Below are 18,930 nucleotides of genomic sequence, written 5' to 3' on the forward strand. Positions count from 1 at the left end.
CTGTCAATTATGTAAACTATTCTCCTATGTTCAGGTATGCTGTACCGTGCCTTTACGATTAGTGTCTTCCCAGGGAAATAATTGAGTTAATGTTAAACTGTACCTTCAAAGCAATTTCTTTACTCTAACAACCAAGCTTCAAAATCTTTGGCCCTTGGCCATTTCTAACCCAGTTAAAAACAGCGAGTGAGACATCAGGCTTGTTGCTTGTGACCTGCAAAAATTACAAGACATTAACATTTTATTCCAGGCCACGTACAAATACTGCATAAAGAAATTACAGCAGAAGCTCAAGGATTAGAAGTGCTCATAGTTCTACAGTATTTCAGTGGTCAAAGTCAGGGCATGGTATGTACTGGCCACATCGCAAAGAGTAACCACTTCTCAGCTACCAGAGATAAAAGACAAATTAATCCAGACAGATACAAGTGCCTTATCCTTACCAGGCTCAATAAAGCGATATTTCACGAGTCACATCTGGAAAAAAATAAGGAAAAAAAACAGGAGAAAAATCAAATTAACTAAAGGGGAAAATATTAAGCAGTGAGATAAGAGGTCTAAGTGATAAGGTGTTAATATGCAGGAGCGAGACAGAAAGACAGAGAAGGGGAAGGAGGATGAAGGAGAGATAAGATGTGGAATTTAAAGTCTGTTATCTCTCTTCTTTAATGGCATTTTAACCCCACAACGAGATTACTTCTTGAGCCGTACCAGTATAATCACAGCTCCTACAGTGATATCCCTGGTAGAAGCACTCGTCAGAGACCTACTGAACCACGGCAGATAGTTTGATACTTCCTCATTCTTTGATATCAATATATGAAACGCCGCGTTAGAATGTGTTCAACCTCTTCCCCTGGCAGCCCCATCACCAGGTAATGATTTCCTGCCGTTGACTTTCAGGGGAGCGATGAGATGAGTCGGGGGTGAGGTGGGTGGGAGGGGGGTGGGAGGGGGCTGGGGGTTCACCTGAGGGTGAACGGTAACGGAAGTAATGTTGTTGTTTTATTTTCGGAGGTCGAAAAACGGTGGAGGAGGTAAATTATTGAGGAGTTCTTTCATCTACGGGGCAGGGGAGCTGGGTCAGAGAGACTGGGCGTGAGAAAAGGCTCACCTGCACACTTCTTCCAAGTGTACAAAGTTCACTGGACATTGTTTTTGCTGTGATCCTGGCCGCAGCTGATCTGGAATGATGGCATGGGTGCTGGGTGCAGATGTTTTGAAATTTGAGCACTGCTGGAAGGATTTTATTGTTTGTTGTGGATGTTTTCGGCCTGTGCCTCTGTGGATCCAGGCTGACAATACATGAGGAGGATGTATGTGGATGATACATTAGGATAACTCCTTGGATGGTTCGTTTGGATGATGTAGGCAAACAGGTTGTCATGATGCTATCACTCTCTACAGTCTCCTGTTGAACACTCAACCCACATTATGATCCTCATATCACCAGTTCAGTCTTGTGGAAGGCAATAGAGAAACTTAACTGTTATCTGTATGGGCATGTTCTACCTGAAGAACATGTTCTACCTGGAGAACATGTTCTACCTGGAGACCATGTTCTACCTGAAGAACATGTTCTACCTGGAGACCATGTTAGAACATGCCCATACACACATACACACACACACACTCTGGCTCGGTGACGTCTTTGCCTTTCACCCAGCCATCCCTGAAACACGTCACCCCAGATACTTTACAAAGCCGTCGTCTGGGAAATATGAAACAAGTCTCTCCACCTTCGCCTGCCTGGCAACGGAAGACTTTCAATTCAATTCCTCTTTTATTAAAACAGTGAGTGTGTGCGTGTGTTTGTGTGTGTGTGTGTGTGGAAAGAAAGTGTTTACACCATTAAGGAGGAGGGTGTCAGTGACTTACTCGTCTTTTGAAGTTTGAAGTTTGAAGGTAAATTGCATTAGAGAGGCTGAAGGTATCCTTAGGAGCCAGGGCTTGTTGTCTCAAAGTCTCAACTCTGATCGGATTACATTAGGATTTGATACATCAAAAGAAGAAGGCGACAAGTATGCAGTGGGAGACTAATACTTAACATTAATGTCTTTTATTCTACATATGGCCATGAGAACACTTTAGTAAATTAACCAATTCTGAAATGTAATTACAGGGACACCATTTGAACGCTTTAATCCATTTTAAAAAAATATTTACTTTGATATTTGAAGTGTGTTTAGCGTAAAAGAGTTCTTACTGCAGGTCTGACCTCCTGTGGGAGATGATCATTTGTTTTTGTTGGTGCTCCGCTGCTGTGTGGAGGGTAGAACATTTGGCCTCTGAGCTACTGTAGGAGGACTTAGCTGGACAGCCACTTGATAAAGGGGGCCAGGGGATTTCCGGAGAAAACAAACACACACTCACACCTAGCCCACCCAATGCACACACAATCTAACGTTACCCAATCGCAGATGCTCTTAGCCCTTGAGGAGTCTTCTGAAATACTTTTTTCAATTCCTCTTTACTCAAGGAGCTTCTGACTGTGAAGCATATAAGGAAGAAACCCCTAGATACAGCTCATAGGTATGGCTATAGTCACGCACACACACACACACCACAAATAATCGCCAGTTTGCCCTGGATATTACATTTCATGCTGGGAAAAAGGGCTTTGACAGGTGTTGGATCAGTGAAGAGGCCCATGACAGTTCCAGAAATGGATTATGGTGCTTTTTTAAACATCCATCTGTGTGTCACTCAGGCCTGTAGCTGCATACTTATACTTACACAAGAGGAAACTGTTTGAGTGATTAAGGAAAGTTAAACAAATTATTTATATAATTTTGTGTGGTTGAAAACTCCCTAAGCCTTCTGTCTTCCTTGGCGTGGCTAACTTGCTTTAAACGGATTAGGTGTTTGAACCTCACACCTCTCCACCTCTGTGGATTGGATCACCTCAGCATGCTGTTCACACCGACTCTATTCGCGTTGAGTTGAAAATGTTCAACTGAAGCTAAATATTCGCGTGACGCTGTGTCGCCAAAGTGTATCAACGTTTAGATGTCACTGACGTTTTAGAAGAAATGGAGGGCAAGAATATTGTAGGTGTCTGTGGGCATCCTCTGCTATACGACAATATTTCATATTTGTTTATAGTTTCGGACATGGTTGACGACGGAAAAAAACTGTTGGCTTCTAGCGACTCACGCAAATAAACACAAGTGAACGCAAAGCGAAATTTCGCTCCATTCGCTTCGCGTTTGGTGTGAACACAGCTCTACCTACTGGAGAGCAGCTCTAGGTTACCTACTGTAGAGTAGAGCACTGAAAAGGCTTACCATTGAATGTAGTGAATGTTGGCGGGCCAAGGTGACATATTTTTCAGTACATTCACATTTTACACTGTTTGTCGTGTTTATTCAATGTCTCCCTTCAGGGAAAATCCCTTTTCTGACAGTTTTTTGACACATTGAGTCGTTTTGAGATTTATGTAACAGTTCTGAATTAGATGGATCGTATATTTATGTTGATGTACAACATAGTGTGTATATATATGCTTTGGTTCACATACCCCACACTACTGTATCGCACATGAAACTGAAAAGTTTTCTCACATGTGAACTTGTGAACTTGTACTTGTGTGCTTGTACTTGCAACGTGACTGTTGTGCGGGGTGTGTGTTCTCACGCTGCACACGTTGTATGTGTGTGTGTGTGTATGTGTGTGTGTATGTGTGTGTGTGTGTGCTCCCTTCCCTGACAGCTTGAGGCCGCATCTTTATATTTATCTGTCTTCTGTGCTTTCCACACCTCTCTCTTTCTTTCGCTTTCTCTCTCTCTCTTTCTCTCTCTCACACTAGCACACGCATGCACGCACGCAAACACACAAACACACACCACCCCAACTGTTTGTTCCTGCTAATTAATGGCTTCGGCGCTAATTAAAATCCTAGCAGCTCTTAATACCGTCTGCCTTCTTCAGGAGCACACGAAGATTTTATTTGCTGTTGGGCTAGTGACTAAGCAGACGTATACATTCCCTGCTGCCCACGTTCCCTGTTTGGATAGCTGGTCAAGTGGGAGACAACATTCCATCATGATCTGTGTGTGTGTGTATGTGTGTGTGTACGGTCTGTGAGTGTGTGTTAGGTTTATGCTTGTGTGCACTTTTTCTACCTAAGTGCCGGCCCTGTGTCCTTACCCCCAACCCTTAGTTGTAGTCACTGTACATGGTTTATAATTATGCTATGGTGCTCCCACTCGCTCAAACACACCTTCTTAATGATGGTCTTCTATCTTAGTGCACCACACCTGCGGCACCAAAACCTGACTCCTTTAATTATCTACCTCTCTGCCAATTTGTGCGACAAGGTTCCCTCCTCTTGAAGCTTCTATGTCGTCAGGGTGCTGGACTAGCTGTCGGGGAAACAGTCTAATTGACCACCGATTCAAGAGAAATGAAAAAAAGTACATGATTGTTAAAAGTGACTGGTTATAGTGAGATGAACACAGCAGGAACGTAATGATTGGACATTAAGATATACCCTTTACCACTTGCTTCCTGTGTGTGTATGTGTTTCCTTGAGTGTGTTTAAGAGTGTGCTGTTGTCCGTGAAATACGACATACCTTTGTCATTTCTCCTACAGTTTTTCGTGCCAGACCGGTTGGATTGATTACATTTACATTTACATTTAGTCATTTAGCAGACGCTCTTATCCAGAGCGACTTACAGTAAGTACAGGGACATTCCCCCGAGGCAAGTAGGGTGAAGTGCCTTGCCCAAGGACACAACATCAGTTGGCATGACCGGGAATCGAACTAGCAACCTTCGGATTACTAGCCCGATTCCCTCACCGCTCAGCCATCTGACTCGATTATGAAGAACTAAATGTGAGGCAAAGATTGAAGAACTGTGTTGACCTGTGCTGTCGTCACAAAGCTCCTACAGTACAATGTCGAACAGAAGTGGAAGGTCATGTATGCTTCATGTGCGTGCCAAAGAAGCCATGTTCCTTAGTTCTCTCTCCCTCTCTTATTCAACAATCCTCGCTCACATAAGGTGTGAGTTCCACTGTGAGGTCACACACTAAAGGAAAGGCGGCAAGAGAGGGAAAGGTAGAGGGAGGAGGGGTCAAGAAAGAAAAGATGTGACGGGGAAGACGAGGATGTGAAAGGGGAGATGAGAGAGATGGAAAAGGGATGAAAAGGTGGGTGGAGAAGATGACTGGAAAAAGAAAGAGCAAATAAGGCGAGGGGCTCCATGCATATTTCATCTAAACTGCTTCTGGTGTCCTTAGAAAGATGAGAGAAAAAAGCAGGAGGAAGAGAAAAACCACAGCCTTAAACCAACATCCTTTTCCCTCCCCTTCTCCTTTCTAAAGCTACAGTACTTCTACTGTTTTTAAAGCTGTGTTGTAGCGCTACAGCGTAGGAGGACAAAAGGGCATGAGTGGATTGTGGCGTTTTGTGTCAGTGACCAGGATACAATGTTCCCAACATTGGGAAACGGGCCAGGAGACCGGCTGGTACAATATTGAGTTCAGCTGACCGTTTCACACCACCCAACGACATCCCATAATATACAGAACGGTGATGTCATCGACGGCGATGTCATGGATGGTGATGTCATCGACGCTTGTATCGATCTATTCGTGTTTCCTAACGGTTTTGTTCTTTCCTTTCCACAGGTGCAGGGAAGGTTACCAGGGAATCCGCTGTGACCAGTTTCTGCCCAAAACCGACTCCATTCTCTCAGATCCAAGTAAGGGCCTTCTGCACATTCAAAATCATTTCTGTAGCACTGCTGTAAAAAGGCACCCAGCTCCCTAAACCCATAAAAAAATAAGCCCAAAATGGCCCAAGACACTCACAAAAAAACAGAAGTGGGATTTATTTGTAATAGTTGTTTGGACCTTGGGCTGCGTTAAATCCTCTGCACTAATATCCTGCTGAATCATGCTGTGTCTGCACACTTAGCACTAATAAAGTCAAGCTGAAAGCAAAACACTGTGACTTTCTCAGGAAAGCAATACTGTATCAAGTCTTCATCTACAGAAGGTCTTTCTATTTATCTCCGCTAATGTCAGCTCAGTGCACCCATACTGTAGACGCATCAAGGCAGACAGTATCATCCCTTTGTGATCAGAGTGATGAAACATTTTCAGAAAAGTCACACAGCTCGAGATTGTTGATAAACACAATCTCTTTTTCTCAATAGGCGGCCATCTCTTTTCATAACTTAATGCACAGAGTGTGGGTGTGTGCGCAGTCTCTGCCTGGGTGAGAGTTACATTTACATTTAGTCATTTAGCAGACGCTCTTATCCAGAGCGACTTACAGTAAGTACAGGGACATTCCCCCGAGGCAAGTAGGGTGAGTGAAGTGCCTTGCCCAAGGACACAACGTCATTTGGCACGGCTGGGAATCGGGAGGTGGCTGAGCGGTTAGGGAATCGGGCTAGTAATCCGAAGGTTGCCAGTTCGATTCCCGGTCATGCCAACTGACATTATGTCCTTGGGCAAGGCACTTCACCCTACTTGCCTCGGGGGAATGTCCCTGTACTTACTGTAAGTCGCTCTGGATAAGAGCGTCTGCTAAATGTAAATGTAAATGTATGTTTGAGTGCGTCTGTTCCGGATGCTGCGGCCCGGGAGATTTGAATTACGGTCATCCCAGGAGTCCCTGTAGGTGTCCTGTTCTTCAGATAGGCAGATAAATGATCACATCCTTCCATTCATTGATCCTGAAGTGGAGAGTGCTCCATCTTCCTCCTTGGGAACTCTCTGATTGGGATATCAAAAAACGGATAGGCAGTTGGCAGTGTCCCATGGAGAGGTGCTGTAAGACCCCTTGTTGTAAAATTACATCACCTTTAGCTCTTTAATTGCTCATTTCTTTTTTTTGAAAGACCGAATTTAACCATTAGCATTGCAAGGCAAGACAATAGGACCCATTGGTTATGGAAATGTGGTCGTTCAAAAACAATCTTATTTGCAAATGTTTTTTTTGGAGAGCTAAAGGTAATGTTGAAATTTTAAATCGAGTCTTACAGGGTTTATCTGTGTGTGTGTGTGTGTGTGTGTGTGTGACTGCTTGTACTAGCTGATTGTCAGCCCCCTCTCTCTTTCGTCCCATTATTTCACTATATCCTGTTACTGTAACTTCATGTTTCAGTCAGCTGCTTTTCTCGTCTCTCCTTTCCACGTTTTCCTTCTCTGTCCTGATGCTGTACATAAGTCATCCTAACATGAGCCACCTCCTATCTGGGGAGCCCCCCCCCATCTGGACTGGGACCATGGCTGGTGTGGAGTAGAGTTCACTGGTGGGCCAGATTGTTGCTGCCCTGCCCCCTTGTCTACTGGGCTCTTGGAGTGTGTCAGAGTAGCCCCCCCCCACACACACACACACACAGACAGACACACACACACACAGACACACAGACACACACATAGTCATGAATGTCATCCTGTTCCTGTGGTCCACTGGGGATGACGCTAACAATTTTCTGTCAATTTCAGCTAACTGAAAGAAAGATTGAGGAAAAGATAGTTTGGTGTGGGCAGATAGATGCAGGTGTGGGGTGGTCGAGGGGGGGGGGGGGACACATTGTGAACATATATCAGAGTAACATGGGTCTTTCCCAATATGCTTATTCATAGTCGTTATATATCAAGAAGTAGACATAGATAAACTGTATGACTGTTTATTTACACACTGTTGGAGTACATTTCATTAGCCAGAGGAAATTGTTGAATCTAGAAGCTTTAGGCTAGAATCATGTATTCACTCCTGTTCAATTTCACTCCATCTCGCTCTTGTTCACCCCCTTCTCAATTTCCCCTCCATTCGCTCTACTTGTTAAATGTATCCTTTCATCTGAGGTCTGCCTCTCCTCTCATTGTCCCACTGTAGTCGCAGAATCACATTCGCAACCTGTGTTGTTGTTGGAACAAATATGAAACACATTTACAACAATATCCAGCGGACACAGCATGCTCCTGTCAAAGCTGCATACCGCACATTCTCTGGGCCACACAATCCATCCATGGAGAGATTTCTAGATTTAAATCGAATGCAAATTAAATTCCCCCGTATCTTTATGAGATCTGATTTCATGCTCTGTTGGCTTCTAAGCTACTGTGTTTCCCTAGAAGGTAAATCTATACGGCAATACAATACCCTGTGTCTTGGAAAATAAAACATTGTATCTGAAATGCATGCTATGAATGTAACTCCAAGGCATGCATGTGTTTGACTCACACATGCTCCCTGGTGTAGAATCAGGTCAAATGCGTTGTGTCAAACTGCAGGGTGCAGAGGTTGTCAAAATTAGTTACTGTAAACTAAGAGCCTATTTTTTTCTGGTCTGGGACTATCACGCCTGACTCAATCTGATTAGTAAATCACCATGTATGAAAGGCGGCATAAAGCAAACTGTGTTCAGCCCCCATGAGAACAATTCTTTCAATGTTATTGCCTTGCCTTTCTCATCTGCAAGAAGGACATTTGTTTAACAGATTCAACTTTTGAACCGGAAATGTCCTATTGCCACATTGAAGCACTCTTTTAAGTGGCGTGTGTAATGTATACACACACCCGCCCTCTTCAGAGGATTCAGAACGCGGCGGCCCGCCTGGTCTACAATCTACCCAGACGCTCCCATGTTACCCCGCTCCTCATCTCTCTCCACTGGCTACCTATCATGGCCCGTATCAGATTCAAGACCCTGGTATTGACCTTCCGAGCAGTGAACGGGACTGCACCCGTCTACATCAAGTCTCTCCTGCAGCCTTACACCCCCACCCGCCACCTACGGTCTTCTTCAGACAACCGCCTGGTGGTCCCACCGCTCAAGACCGCCCGGTCCCAACACAAGCTCTTCTCCTGTCTGGCCCCCCAGTGGTGGAATCAACTCCCCACCTCCATCAGAGACACTGACTGTCTCTCCACCTTCAAGAAAAGGCTCAAGACGCACTTGTTCCGGGAGTACAACGGTACTTAGGAACGGTTCGCTTGACCCGATGTTAGTTTCCTCAAGGATCACAATGACTCTTGCTTAGAGACTTGTTGCTCTTGTGGTTAGTGGTAACTGATTAAAATTTTTGGTTCTCGCTGTGATATATTGTTTTATTACTGTTGCTTGCTTTTTCCCACAGGTACACTTGCACTTATAGCTGTTCATGTTGTTTGGTTGTGACTTGTTTAACTACATGCTCTTATGGTTCTTCCCTTTGGCACTTACTTTGGTTGTTCACAATGTGTGCTTCATGTTTTGGCTACTCGCGATGTTTTTTGGCTATCTTGTTGTTATGATCAGTGACCTATGCACTTTGTAAAGCTCTCTCTTGGAAGTCGCTTTGGATAAAAGCGTCTGCTAAATGAATAAATGTAATGTAAATGTAAATGTATACATATACTGTGTGTGTGTGTGTGTGTCTGTGTGTGTGTGTGTGTGTGGGGGGGGGGGGGGGGGGGGGGGGGGAGGAGTACAGAGAGGGAAGCTTTTCCTGAGGGGACTTGACTCTGACATCTCTAGAATAGGGAGAGGTGTGGTTTTGGCAGGACTCACCACTCCACTCCTTGTGGGTTTAGGTTGGTTGAGGGGCAGTTCTATGGGCGTATATGAAGCCCTCTGTGACATGCTTGCGTGTAAAAAGGGCTATACAAATACATTTTGATTTGATTTGACTCCACCTGATCACTTCACATCTACGTGAACTCTGGAGGGGGCACCGTGGGCGTTCAGCGCAGGCTGAGAAGAGCAGGGAGTCCGAAAGAAAGCACAGGTGTGCCTCAGTAGCCTACCGGCCTAATCCCCGATTAAGCAGCTAGCTACCATTTTAGGGGATGTGTCAAACAGAAGTGATTGACTTCGGGGGTCTGGCATTGTGTTGTCGTACACAGTTATTGGTAATTAGTCACTGAAAGGTCAGTACATACATTAGTTGTTTGTAAGTATCAACATGATTAGCTGGTCATAATTTCTCCTTTTACATTCTAAAAGTGAGTAATCTCGCCAGAAACTGTTATTTCTTCACAGCAGCAAAGTACCCCATCGATAAACAGAAAGCCATCGCAGTACAGCCATTTACTAAAAGCAAAAAAGTTCGTAATTAACCTCGATAATTAAAAAGGTCTATTGATGAATGGGAAGCTTGAGCTAATAACGAATGAAGCAGCATGATTCATAAACAGGAGTGGAGGTAGGCACAGACTGCAACCCAGAAATAATGGGCCCTGCTCCAGCTCCCCGCTTTTCATCAGTGCTCCTATCCTTAAAAAAGCGAATTGAATTATATTGGCCGGGTTTCTCAGATTCGTTAAGAAGCTCTTAACGCTATGAACTTCTTAGGAGCGTTCTAAGAGCGTTCTAGAGCGTCCTTAGAACGCTCCTAAGAAGCTCTTAGCGTTAAGAGCTTCTTAACGAATCTGGGAAACCCTGCCATTATTAGTAGCGAATGGATTATACCATATTTAATATTTTGTTTTGTGCACAGTCTCAGATTTCTTTTTTGTCAAGGCCAACTGGAGAATAAAGGGCGGAACAGCCGGGGTGAGGCTAATCACACAGATCTTTTCCTCGGGAGGCCCTTCTCCTTCAGAGCAGAGCAAGAGTAGAAAAATAGCTTTGTCTCCCCGCATGAGCTTCTCTATGCTCAGGGTGACCAAATCCATTATGCATGTACTTAGTTAGATTGGTAGAGAAAACACAATTTGAAAAAAAAAAACTAGAGGATTTGCCATTGTCGTGAAAAAAAAATACTATTCCTCCCACATTGGCTGAACTCGATGGCAAACGCAGAACTGTCGATTGCGAGCGGTCTAATGGATTGCGATGGCTAAAACCAATTTAACTTTCCCCTGCGTGGGGGAAAAGAATAACAGCCGAGGAAGACAAAAAGAGAGAAAATTCATATTGATTGTGGCAATTCATCTAGCGAGTGGCTCATTGGGATGGAGCTTGTTCACACTTGTGGAATATTTATACAAAGCCATGTTAATGGTTGTGGATGGGCCATACTCAGATACGTATCCTGTCGGCGAGCCTATAATGAAGAATATGGCAGTTGTATGCAGATTGGGTCAGAGCATACTGGCATCGGAGCAATGGACGCTGTGAGCCCCGCTTGCGGTTCTCCCACACTACAGACCATTAACGCCTGGGGTAGGAATGGGATAGGCCATTCTGTCTTTCTCTGCCTGACTGCCTTCGCTCACTCTTTCTTTCGTTTTCTCTCTTATAATGGTTGTGAGGGGAGAGAGGGTGTTTTGTACATTGAGTCAACAAAAGGAAAGCACTCTCCAGTTACAAAAATGCTTCTATCGAAAACTGGGGTAACTGAACCCACAACCGTAGAGTAGCCAATTCCATCTACACACGGCTGTTAGCGGGTGTTATCAACCCTAATCTTTAAATTACCAATTTGCCATTGTAATCATGGCAATTGTCTGTGACTGGTAATGTGTGTAGCTATGCATAGTTGATTCTTTTGGCCCATCTATGGTCATCAAAGTCCCCAGTTGCACAGTAGCAGTTAGCCATAGCATCAGCTAGTGTTAACCTGCAAAATGCTAACGACTGCCTGCCATGCCGACATCGCCAATATTATGCACACCCTAATACTGATGGGTAGAACAGAGCAATACTGAAAATAGCTCTTTGATGGTGCATCCAAATTACGTTTTAACACATGTTCTCAACATTAAGTCAGCACTGCATTTCACACCATTGTCAGGAAGGACAAGAGGTGTGGAATTCAAGTGTGTCTTACAGTGAGTGCCATAAGGGCGAGGTCTATCAGCAGAGTGCGAATTATACAATGACAATCAGGGGGGTTACGATTACAGGTAAGAACGATATATAAGTGTATCCACCCCCCCCCCCCCCCCAACCTGTTGTTTTCTACCTCTTTTGGGGGGGTCCAAGTCTTAATTAGTAATTCGAACCCTGCATATTAGTTCAATACAAGGCCAGCCCATTTACTACGTCATCCCTCTCTCACTCCCCTGGCTTTCTTGCCTTTCTCGCTATCAAATAAAAAGCATGAAATGCCAACAAATATATCTTTAAAGTCCCATCTGTCCCACTGCTGACAAATGTTGTGAGCCAGATGCAACATGAGCAGATTACCCAACCTTCTCACAGCAATGTTCCCTCGTTCCCTTTCGCCAAATTAAATGATTCATCAATAGTCTGAATTGCCGGCAATTGCAGAGACCTTTTTGAGCCTGTGGCCGTCCAAATGTTATGTTGGTGGCAATGTGAGTTCATTGCAAAGTCAGGAACACCTAAAGGTTGCCTTGGGAGCTTCAATTATGCATGGTGCCCTGGGCAAGACCAAACAGACAACAAGCACAGGCCTGTAAGTGCCTATGGAGTCAGTAAGGGGCCAGTGCATGTCTGTGGTAATTACACTGTTTTCGCATGCACACTAACACAGCTGTATTCCATCCTAACAATTTGTGCCGAACTGCATTCTGGTCCTCTGGCTCTGCTGCACGCCTCATATGTTCACATCCTCCCAGATTGAGGCGTTGGTTGCCTAGTTGTAGAGGTACAGTGCTCCCCTCTCCCCTCCCTCTCTCCTACCCAGGGCTACTCACCAGATCTGCTCCCTTCCACCCACTCAGAGCACCTGCTGTCTGAGTGAATTAGAAGACGCTTCTCTAGCCAGTCCACCTGGAACACCACCAGCCCTCCCCCTCTCCCTACCGGCAGCCAGCCACAGCCCCCACCCCTCCACAAACTCCTCCACACAAGCTTGGACAGAGACACACAGACGCTTACATTTACATGTAGTCATTTAGCAGACACTCTTATCCAGAGCAACTTACAGTAAGTACAGGGACATTCCCCCCGAGGCAAGTAGGGTGAAGTGCCTTGCCCAAGGACACAATGTCAGTTGGCATGACCGGGAATCGAACTGGCAACCGATTAACAAATTAAACATGCCATTCACATACATATTCCTCACATCTATGTCTGTCTCCCTGTCCTTGGTCGTTACCCAGCAACCCTATACACACAACGTCATTTTACGCGGCCGGGAATCGAACCAACAACCTTCTGATTAATAGCCCGATTCCCTAACCGCTCAGCCATCTGACCCCACATGCAGAGACATCTGACCATTAAATGCAGAGACACTCGCACACAGACGTACACACTCCCCATAGCGCACACCCACACACACCCAGGGGACTATGAGTTTAGCCCATCCTCCATTATCACTTTCACCTGCTCCACACTGACCCACTTGGACCAGTATGAGAAAGAGAGTGAGAGAATGAGAGAGAGAGAGAGAGAGAGAGAGAGAGAGAGAGGGAGGATTAATAAGTCTTTGTTTCAATCCAAAACATCTGAGAAGTAGCACCCTCTCCTTCTGCCATGTTTTTGTAAAACAGCTGTAGACTTTGAAACAACTGGTTGGCTTCCTGAATGTGAATATTAGCTCAAGTCATTCAATCGTTGATATAGTCATTCGACTGCAGAGTCTCGTTTGGTGTTTGCGCAAATCAAACACTCTATGTCCATCCACTTACAGAGTGCTATTAGTGTGTATGTAAGCATGTAAGGTCAACACAGCTTACAGAAGAGTGAACTCAGATTTTAAAGCAAGCCAGACCAGTCAGAATACATTTCTCACCCCATAGCTCAGCCTCCGCGGCATGTAGATAGCCCCGGCTGTGTTCAGATGTCCTCCTCTCAGATCCCCTAAGATCTGAGAGCTTTTAGCTCAGGAGACTGTCTGAAGCCTGGGGGCCAGAAACATGGTAGTCACATGGGATTCTGTTCCATCTAATGAGATGTGCTGTGTGATGCTGGCCTTTTTTTGGGGGGGTGACACGATAGGGTGTGATGCTCTGTGTGTGTGTGTGTGTGTGTGTGTGTGTGTGTGTGTGTGTGTGGAGCTTGAAAGAGGTGACTGTGATGATGATTGACACCTTCCTTTGGGGCAGATGTCCAGATGAACCCCACCTACTTGTGACAGAGAGACTTGTGAGTGACTCACCCAGCGAAAGACCACGCACTGTCTTATCTCCTTCACCTTGAACAACATCACCATCGTTTTGGGGCGGGGCCAGCCTTCTACAGAGCTGACGAGGGCATGGGGGGGGGGTGGGGGGTGGATTGGCGGATTATGTCTGGTGCTCTGACGGCTAGAGGTGACACTGGTCGAGCATTGCAGCCATCCCTACTGTGTTAACCCTTGTGTTATCTTCGGGTCATTCTGACCCATCAGTCATTGTGACCCACCGTCGTATTGCGACAAATTTACCTCATACAAAAACAAAGTGAAGCATTTTCTTTTAACTGTCGGGCTGTCTCAGACCCCCCACATTGGAATGGTTAAAAGAAAATTATTTTTCTTTGTTTTTGTATTGGGTAAAATTGGGTAAACACAACGATGGTTCGTTATGAACCTTTGGGTCATGTGACCCGAAGGCAGCACGAGGGTTAAAGACCATGGACAGTTCCATTATGTCGATTTTCACTTTCCATTTTTACTCCCAGCGAGGGGGAGTCACAGAGTGTGTGAGAGAGGGAAATCGGGAGGGAGGGGAGGTGAGGAGAGGAGGCAAGGGAGAGAGGGGGGGGTGAGGAGAAGAGGCAAGGGAGAGGGGGGGGGGGAGATGAGGAGAGGAGGCAAGGGAGAGAGGGGGGGGGTGAGGATAAGAGGCAAGGGAGAGGGGGGGGAGATGAGGAGAGGAGGCAAGGGAGAGAGGGGGGGGAGATGAGGAGAGGAGGCAAGGGAGAGAGGGGGGGGGTGAGGATAAGAGGCAAGGGAGAGGGGGGGGGAGATGAGGAGAGGAGGCAAGGGAGAGAGGGGGGGAGGTGAGGAGAGGAGAGGAGGCAAGGCAGAGAGGGGGGGGGAGATGAGGAGAGGAGGCAAGGGAGAGAGGGGGGGGAGATGAGGAGAGGAGGCAAGGGAGAGAGGGGGGGAGGTGAGGAGAGGAGGCAAGGGAGAGAGGGGGGGGGTGAGGAGAGGAGGCAAGGGAGAGGGGGGGGGGTGAGGAGAGGAGGCAAGGGAGAGAGGGGGGGAGGTGAGGAGAGGAGGCAAGGGAGAGAGGGGGGGTGAGGAGAGGAGGCAAGGGAGAGAGGGGGGGAGGTGAGGAGAGGAGACAAGGGAGAGAGGGGGGGAGATGAGGAGAGGAGGCAAGGGAGAGAGGGGGGGGGGGGTGAGGAGAGGAGGCAAGGGAGAGAGGGGGGGGAATAAAGAAGGAGTGAAAGAGAAAGAAAGAAAAGATCGAGCCTAACCTGTAATTAATGCAGATCTCTCTGGAGGGCTGGTGTTGTTTGATTAGACCCTATGCAAGCACATCCGGCTGGCCCGCCTTTGTCTGCAGGATTGGGCCACAAAGCGAGCGAGGTCCCATCCCAGATCCCTGGACGTGGGCAGTGACCTCTCTCGCCTCCTGGGCGAGCAGACACCGTCTGATGGATGCAACACGACAGGAGCTGGCCAAACAAAACAAATCCGGATGTTTAGGCCACAATAACTCATAAACACAGGACGGGACAGCAGAATCATCCGGAAAACAAGTTGATTGTTACTTTGGGAGGCGTAGAAGCCGGGGGGGGGGGGGGGGGGGGGGGGGGGGGGAGGGGAGGGGAGGGGCAGTGAGCAATGGTGGCAGGTGGAAAAAAAGAGAGAGAGAAGGAGAAAAGAGGGAGAGAGAAGGAGAAGGTAGTGGATGGCTCACCCCAGAAGTAGATAACGAGCTTTCAGAACACGGCCCAGAGATCAGCAGTGCTTTATGAGCTCACAACAAATGAACCACCCCTAAAGAAACCCGGTTTTAATTAGCTGGAAATCTAAATCGTACAGAATGTCGCTTTACTAAACTTAGTTTAATCAAATTATTCATGTATTTATTTGGACTGTCCATGCAAGGGGACATATTTTGGAGGGCTTAGGGAATACATAATTTATGTATTCCCTATTTTTTTTTATGTGGATATGGTGTTATTTAGGAGTTTTTTCCGTCCCTTTCCACTGAAGTTTCCATCATACTTTTCATTGTGTCACCTTACTGCAGACAGACACAAGGACAGAGACAGACGGAACGATCAGATACCAGGAAAGCAGATGACGAGTGTGTGTGTGTGTGTGTGTGTGTGTGAGTGAGTGTGTGTGTATGTGAGTGTGTGTGTGTGTGTGTTGCTTTACGACTGCCAGAGCTCCTTGATTTACTCCAACTCCGCCAGTCGCTCCTCAGAGCCCAAATTTACTGTCCTTTATGTGACATTTGTGGTTTCACAGATACAAAGGTGTGGAGTGTCGCTTTAATAAGGGCTGTACATCTTACTTACACCACAGGGGGGGAGGGGGGCAAGAATGCCTCACCAGCCAGCCTCCCTATCAGTCCTTCAGACCCCAAGGTCACTGTGGATCACTCAGACAAACTGCCATTCCTCTCCTGCAGGTGCAGAATCCAGGCCACACACTATCTGTCAGCTAGAGACTCAACTCGAGTCCATTCAGAAAGGGAACTGAACTCTAAAATACCAAACAAAGACAAACTTTTGTAGCTTTTTATTTTCTCTATCCATTTCATGCAAAAAAAATCAGTTTCCAAATTCTACCTTGATGTGATCAAGAGATTTCCATCTACAGAACAGACAGTTGTGCTTACATGGTTACTAGGTCATACGGAGTGATCTGTACTGCAGTTGGAAATTGTAAGATGTGTGTTTGTGTAGTGTCTAAGCCAGCCTATAACCACCCCAAGGACCAGGTGATATATATATGAGGCTGAGATAATTGCCCAACATATATTGATCAACAACATAGGTCACAACACATACACACACACGCACACACACACACCATCTGTACCAGGGGACCCTGAAGGAGCCATTGAGGGTGGTACAACTTTTGCTGTATCAGCATCTCTGTAGGTACCATATCTCCACAGAAGCTGAGAGAGAGAGGGAGAGAGAGCGATCCTTCCCCCTGCCTCTCTAGGGAGGGGGGGGGAGGTACTCATGGGCCACTCTTCTATCAAACTCAAATATTTGAGGACCCCCGCTGTTCTGAAAGATCGACCTCACCTGAAGAAACTAGCCAACTTTTAAAATATGAGAAAAGACAAAGTCAGATGTATGTGTGACTGCGTGTGTGTATGTTTCTCTACATATTAGCTCATGGTTCTGGCAATGAAGAATGTGATTCTCAGTACAGAAGACTGTAACATGGTAACCTACTGCCCAGGATAATCCCCTTCAGATAGAGGAGTAACATCCTAATGGCACTGTAAGCATATCCATTTCCTAACGCTACTCACCCATTGTGAGGGGTAATGTGCAGTGAATGCAGAGTGCGAGCACAGCCATATGCTGGAGGGTGGAGGCCGTCCGAGTGTGTGTAGGACCATCTGTCTGTGGATTGGACCCTGCTGGACTCCCTGATCAGCCCATACTGCTGCACTGCATCACACACACACACCTGCCACACTACACACATACCTGCTACACCACACACAGAATAACACAAACATACCTGCCACACTACACATGTAACACACACACACGTACCTGCCACACTACACATGTAACACACACACACACACCTGCCACACTACACATGTAACACACACACACGTACCTGCCACACTACACATGTAACACACACACACACACCTGCTACACTACACATGTAACACACACACACACGTACCTGCCACACTACACATGTAACACACACACACACCTGCCACACTACACATGTAACACACACACACCTGCCACACTACACATGTAACACACACACACATACCTGCCACACTACACACATAATAACACAGATACCTGCCACACTACACGTAACACACACACACACATACCTGCCACACTACACACATTACAACACACACATCTGCCACACAACACACACGTATACACACACACATACCTGCCGCGCTGCACACTCACACCTACACACACTGCTGCCGCACATATGCACAAGCACACACAGAAGGGACGTGAGTGTGTGTGTGTATTAAGGGTGCCTTGTCTTAGCCTCTCTAACAGTGATGGATAGAGCCCCAGGTCTGTGTGGATGGGCCTCATGTGGAGTGAAATAAGTAGCCGGTCTGTATGACTCTTCATTTGTCAGAAGCCGCTTATTTCCAGATAGATGATGCTTAGCAAGCGTCACACCACGACACTGCCTCTTCGATGTCGCATCACACACGCACTCAAAAAGCACAGGTAGTCAATTTCATCTCTCTCCTCCCTGCTTAATCAGCTCTGGATTCTGTTGCAGGCACCAGCCTAGAACCCCTGAAAATCACACACACACACACACACACTCTCACACACACACACACACACACGTATGTGTGTAAACCGCATCCAGAACCTCTTCCCTCCAGACAACAGCTGCCCCAGCTAGCCGGTAACGAGACAGCAGCTTCGCACTGTGCTGTCATTTAGTGTCTCTCTTTCTCTCTCTCTCTCTCTCTCTCTCTCTCTCTCTCTCTCCTCTCTCTCTCTCTCTCTCTCTCTCTCTCTCTCTCCTCTCTCTCTCTCTCTCTCTCTCTCTCTCGTCTCTCTCTCTCTCTCCCTCTCATTCTCTCTCTCCTCTTTCTCTCTCTCTGTCTCCCTCTCACCCACAGCTCATCTCTGTACCAAACATGCTACAGAGACCCCTGAGGGGAAAAATACCATGGCCGCTCTGCTCTGCCCAATGGAACTCCAGTAATGACGTTTGTAAGCCGGTTGTGTGGGCAGGAGCTGATGAGGGGAAAAAGAAGAAGAAGGACAGAGAGGGAGAGAGAGGGAGAGAGGAGGGAGAGTGAGGGAGGAAGACAAGGACAAGCTAGCCTCAAAACAAAAGAATATGAAGGGCAGATACTTTATGGGGGTTAGAGTAAAGAAAATCTTGTGTGTGTGTGAGGGTACGGTGTAATAGGACAAATCATCTTTCATCCTGGATATTTGAGTGTTTTTGATCTATAATGAACAGACACCGTAAA

The 18,930-nt window shown here is 46.4% G+C and overlaps 1 protein-coding gene across 1 annotated transcript in view; it reads left to right on the top strand.

Moving 5' to 3' along the window:
• The window catches only part of LOC136942753 (pro-neuregulin-3, membrane-bound isoform), a 160,963-nt gene that overhangs the window by 119,807 nt on the left and 22,226 nt on the right, over positions 1–18,930 (top strand). Inside the window, exon 3 of the mRNA XM_067235724.1 lies at positions 5,637–5,710. Coding sequence (XP_067091825.1) covers positions 5,637–5,710 — 74 coding nt within the window. The remainder of the gene's footprint in view (positions 1–5,636; positions 5,711–18,930) is intronic.

The sequence above is a fragment of the Osmerus mordax genome, chromosome 5, assembly GCF_038355195.1.
Source record: "Osmerus mordax isolate fOsmMor3 chromosome 5, fOsmMor3.pri, whole genome shotgun sequence".
NCBI classification, from domain to species: Eukaryota; Metazoa; Chordata; class Actinopteri; order Osmeriformes; family Osmeridae; genus Osmerus; species Osmerus mordax.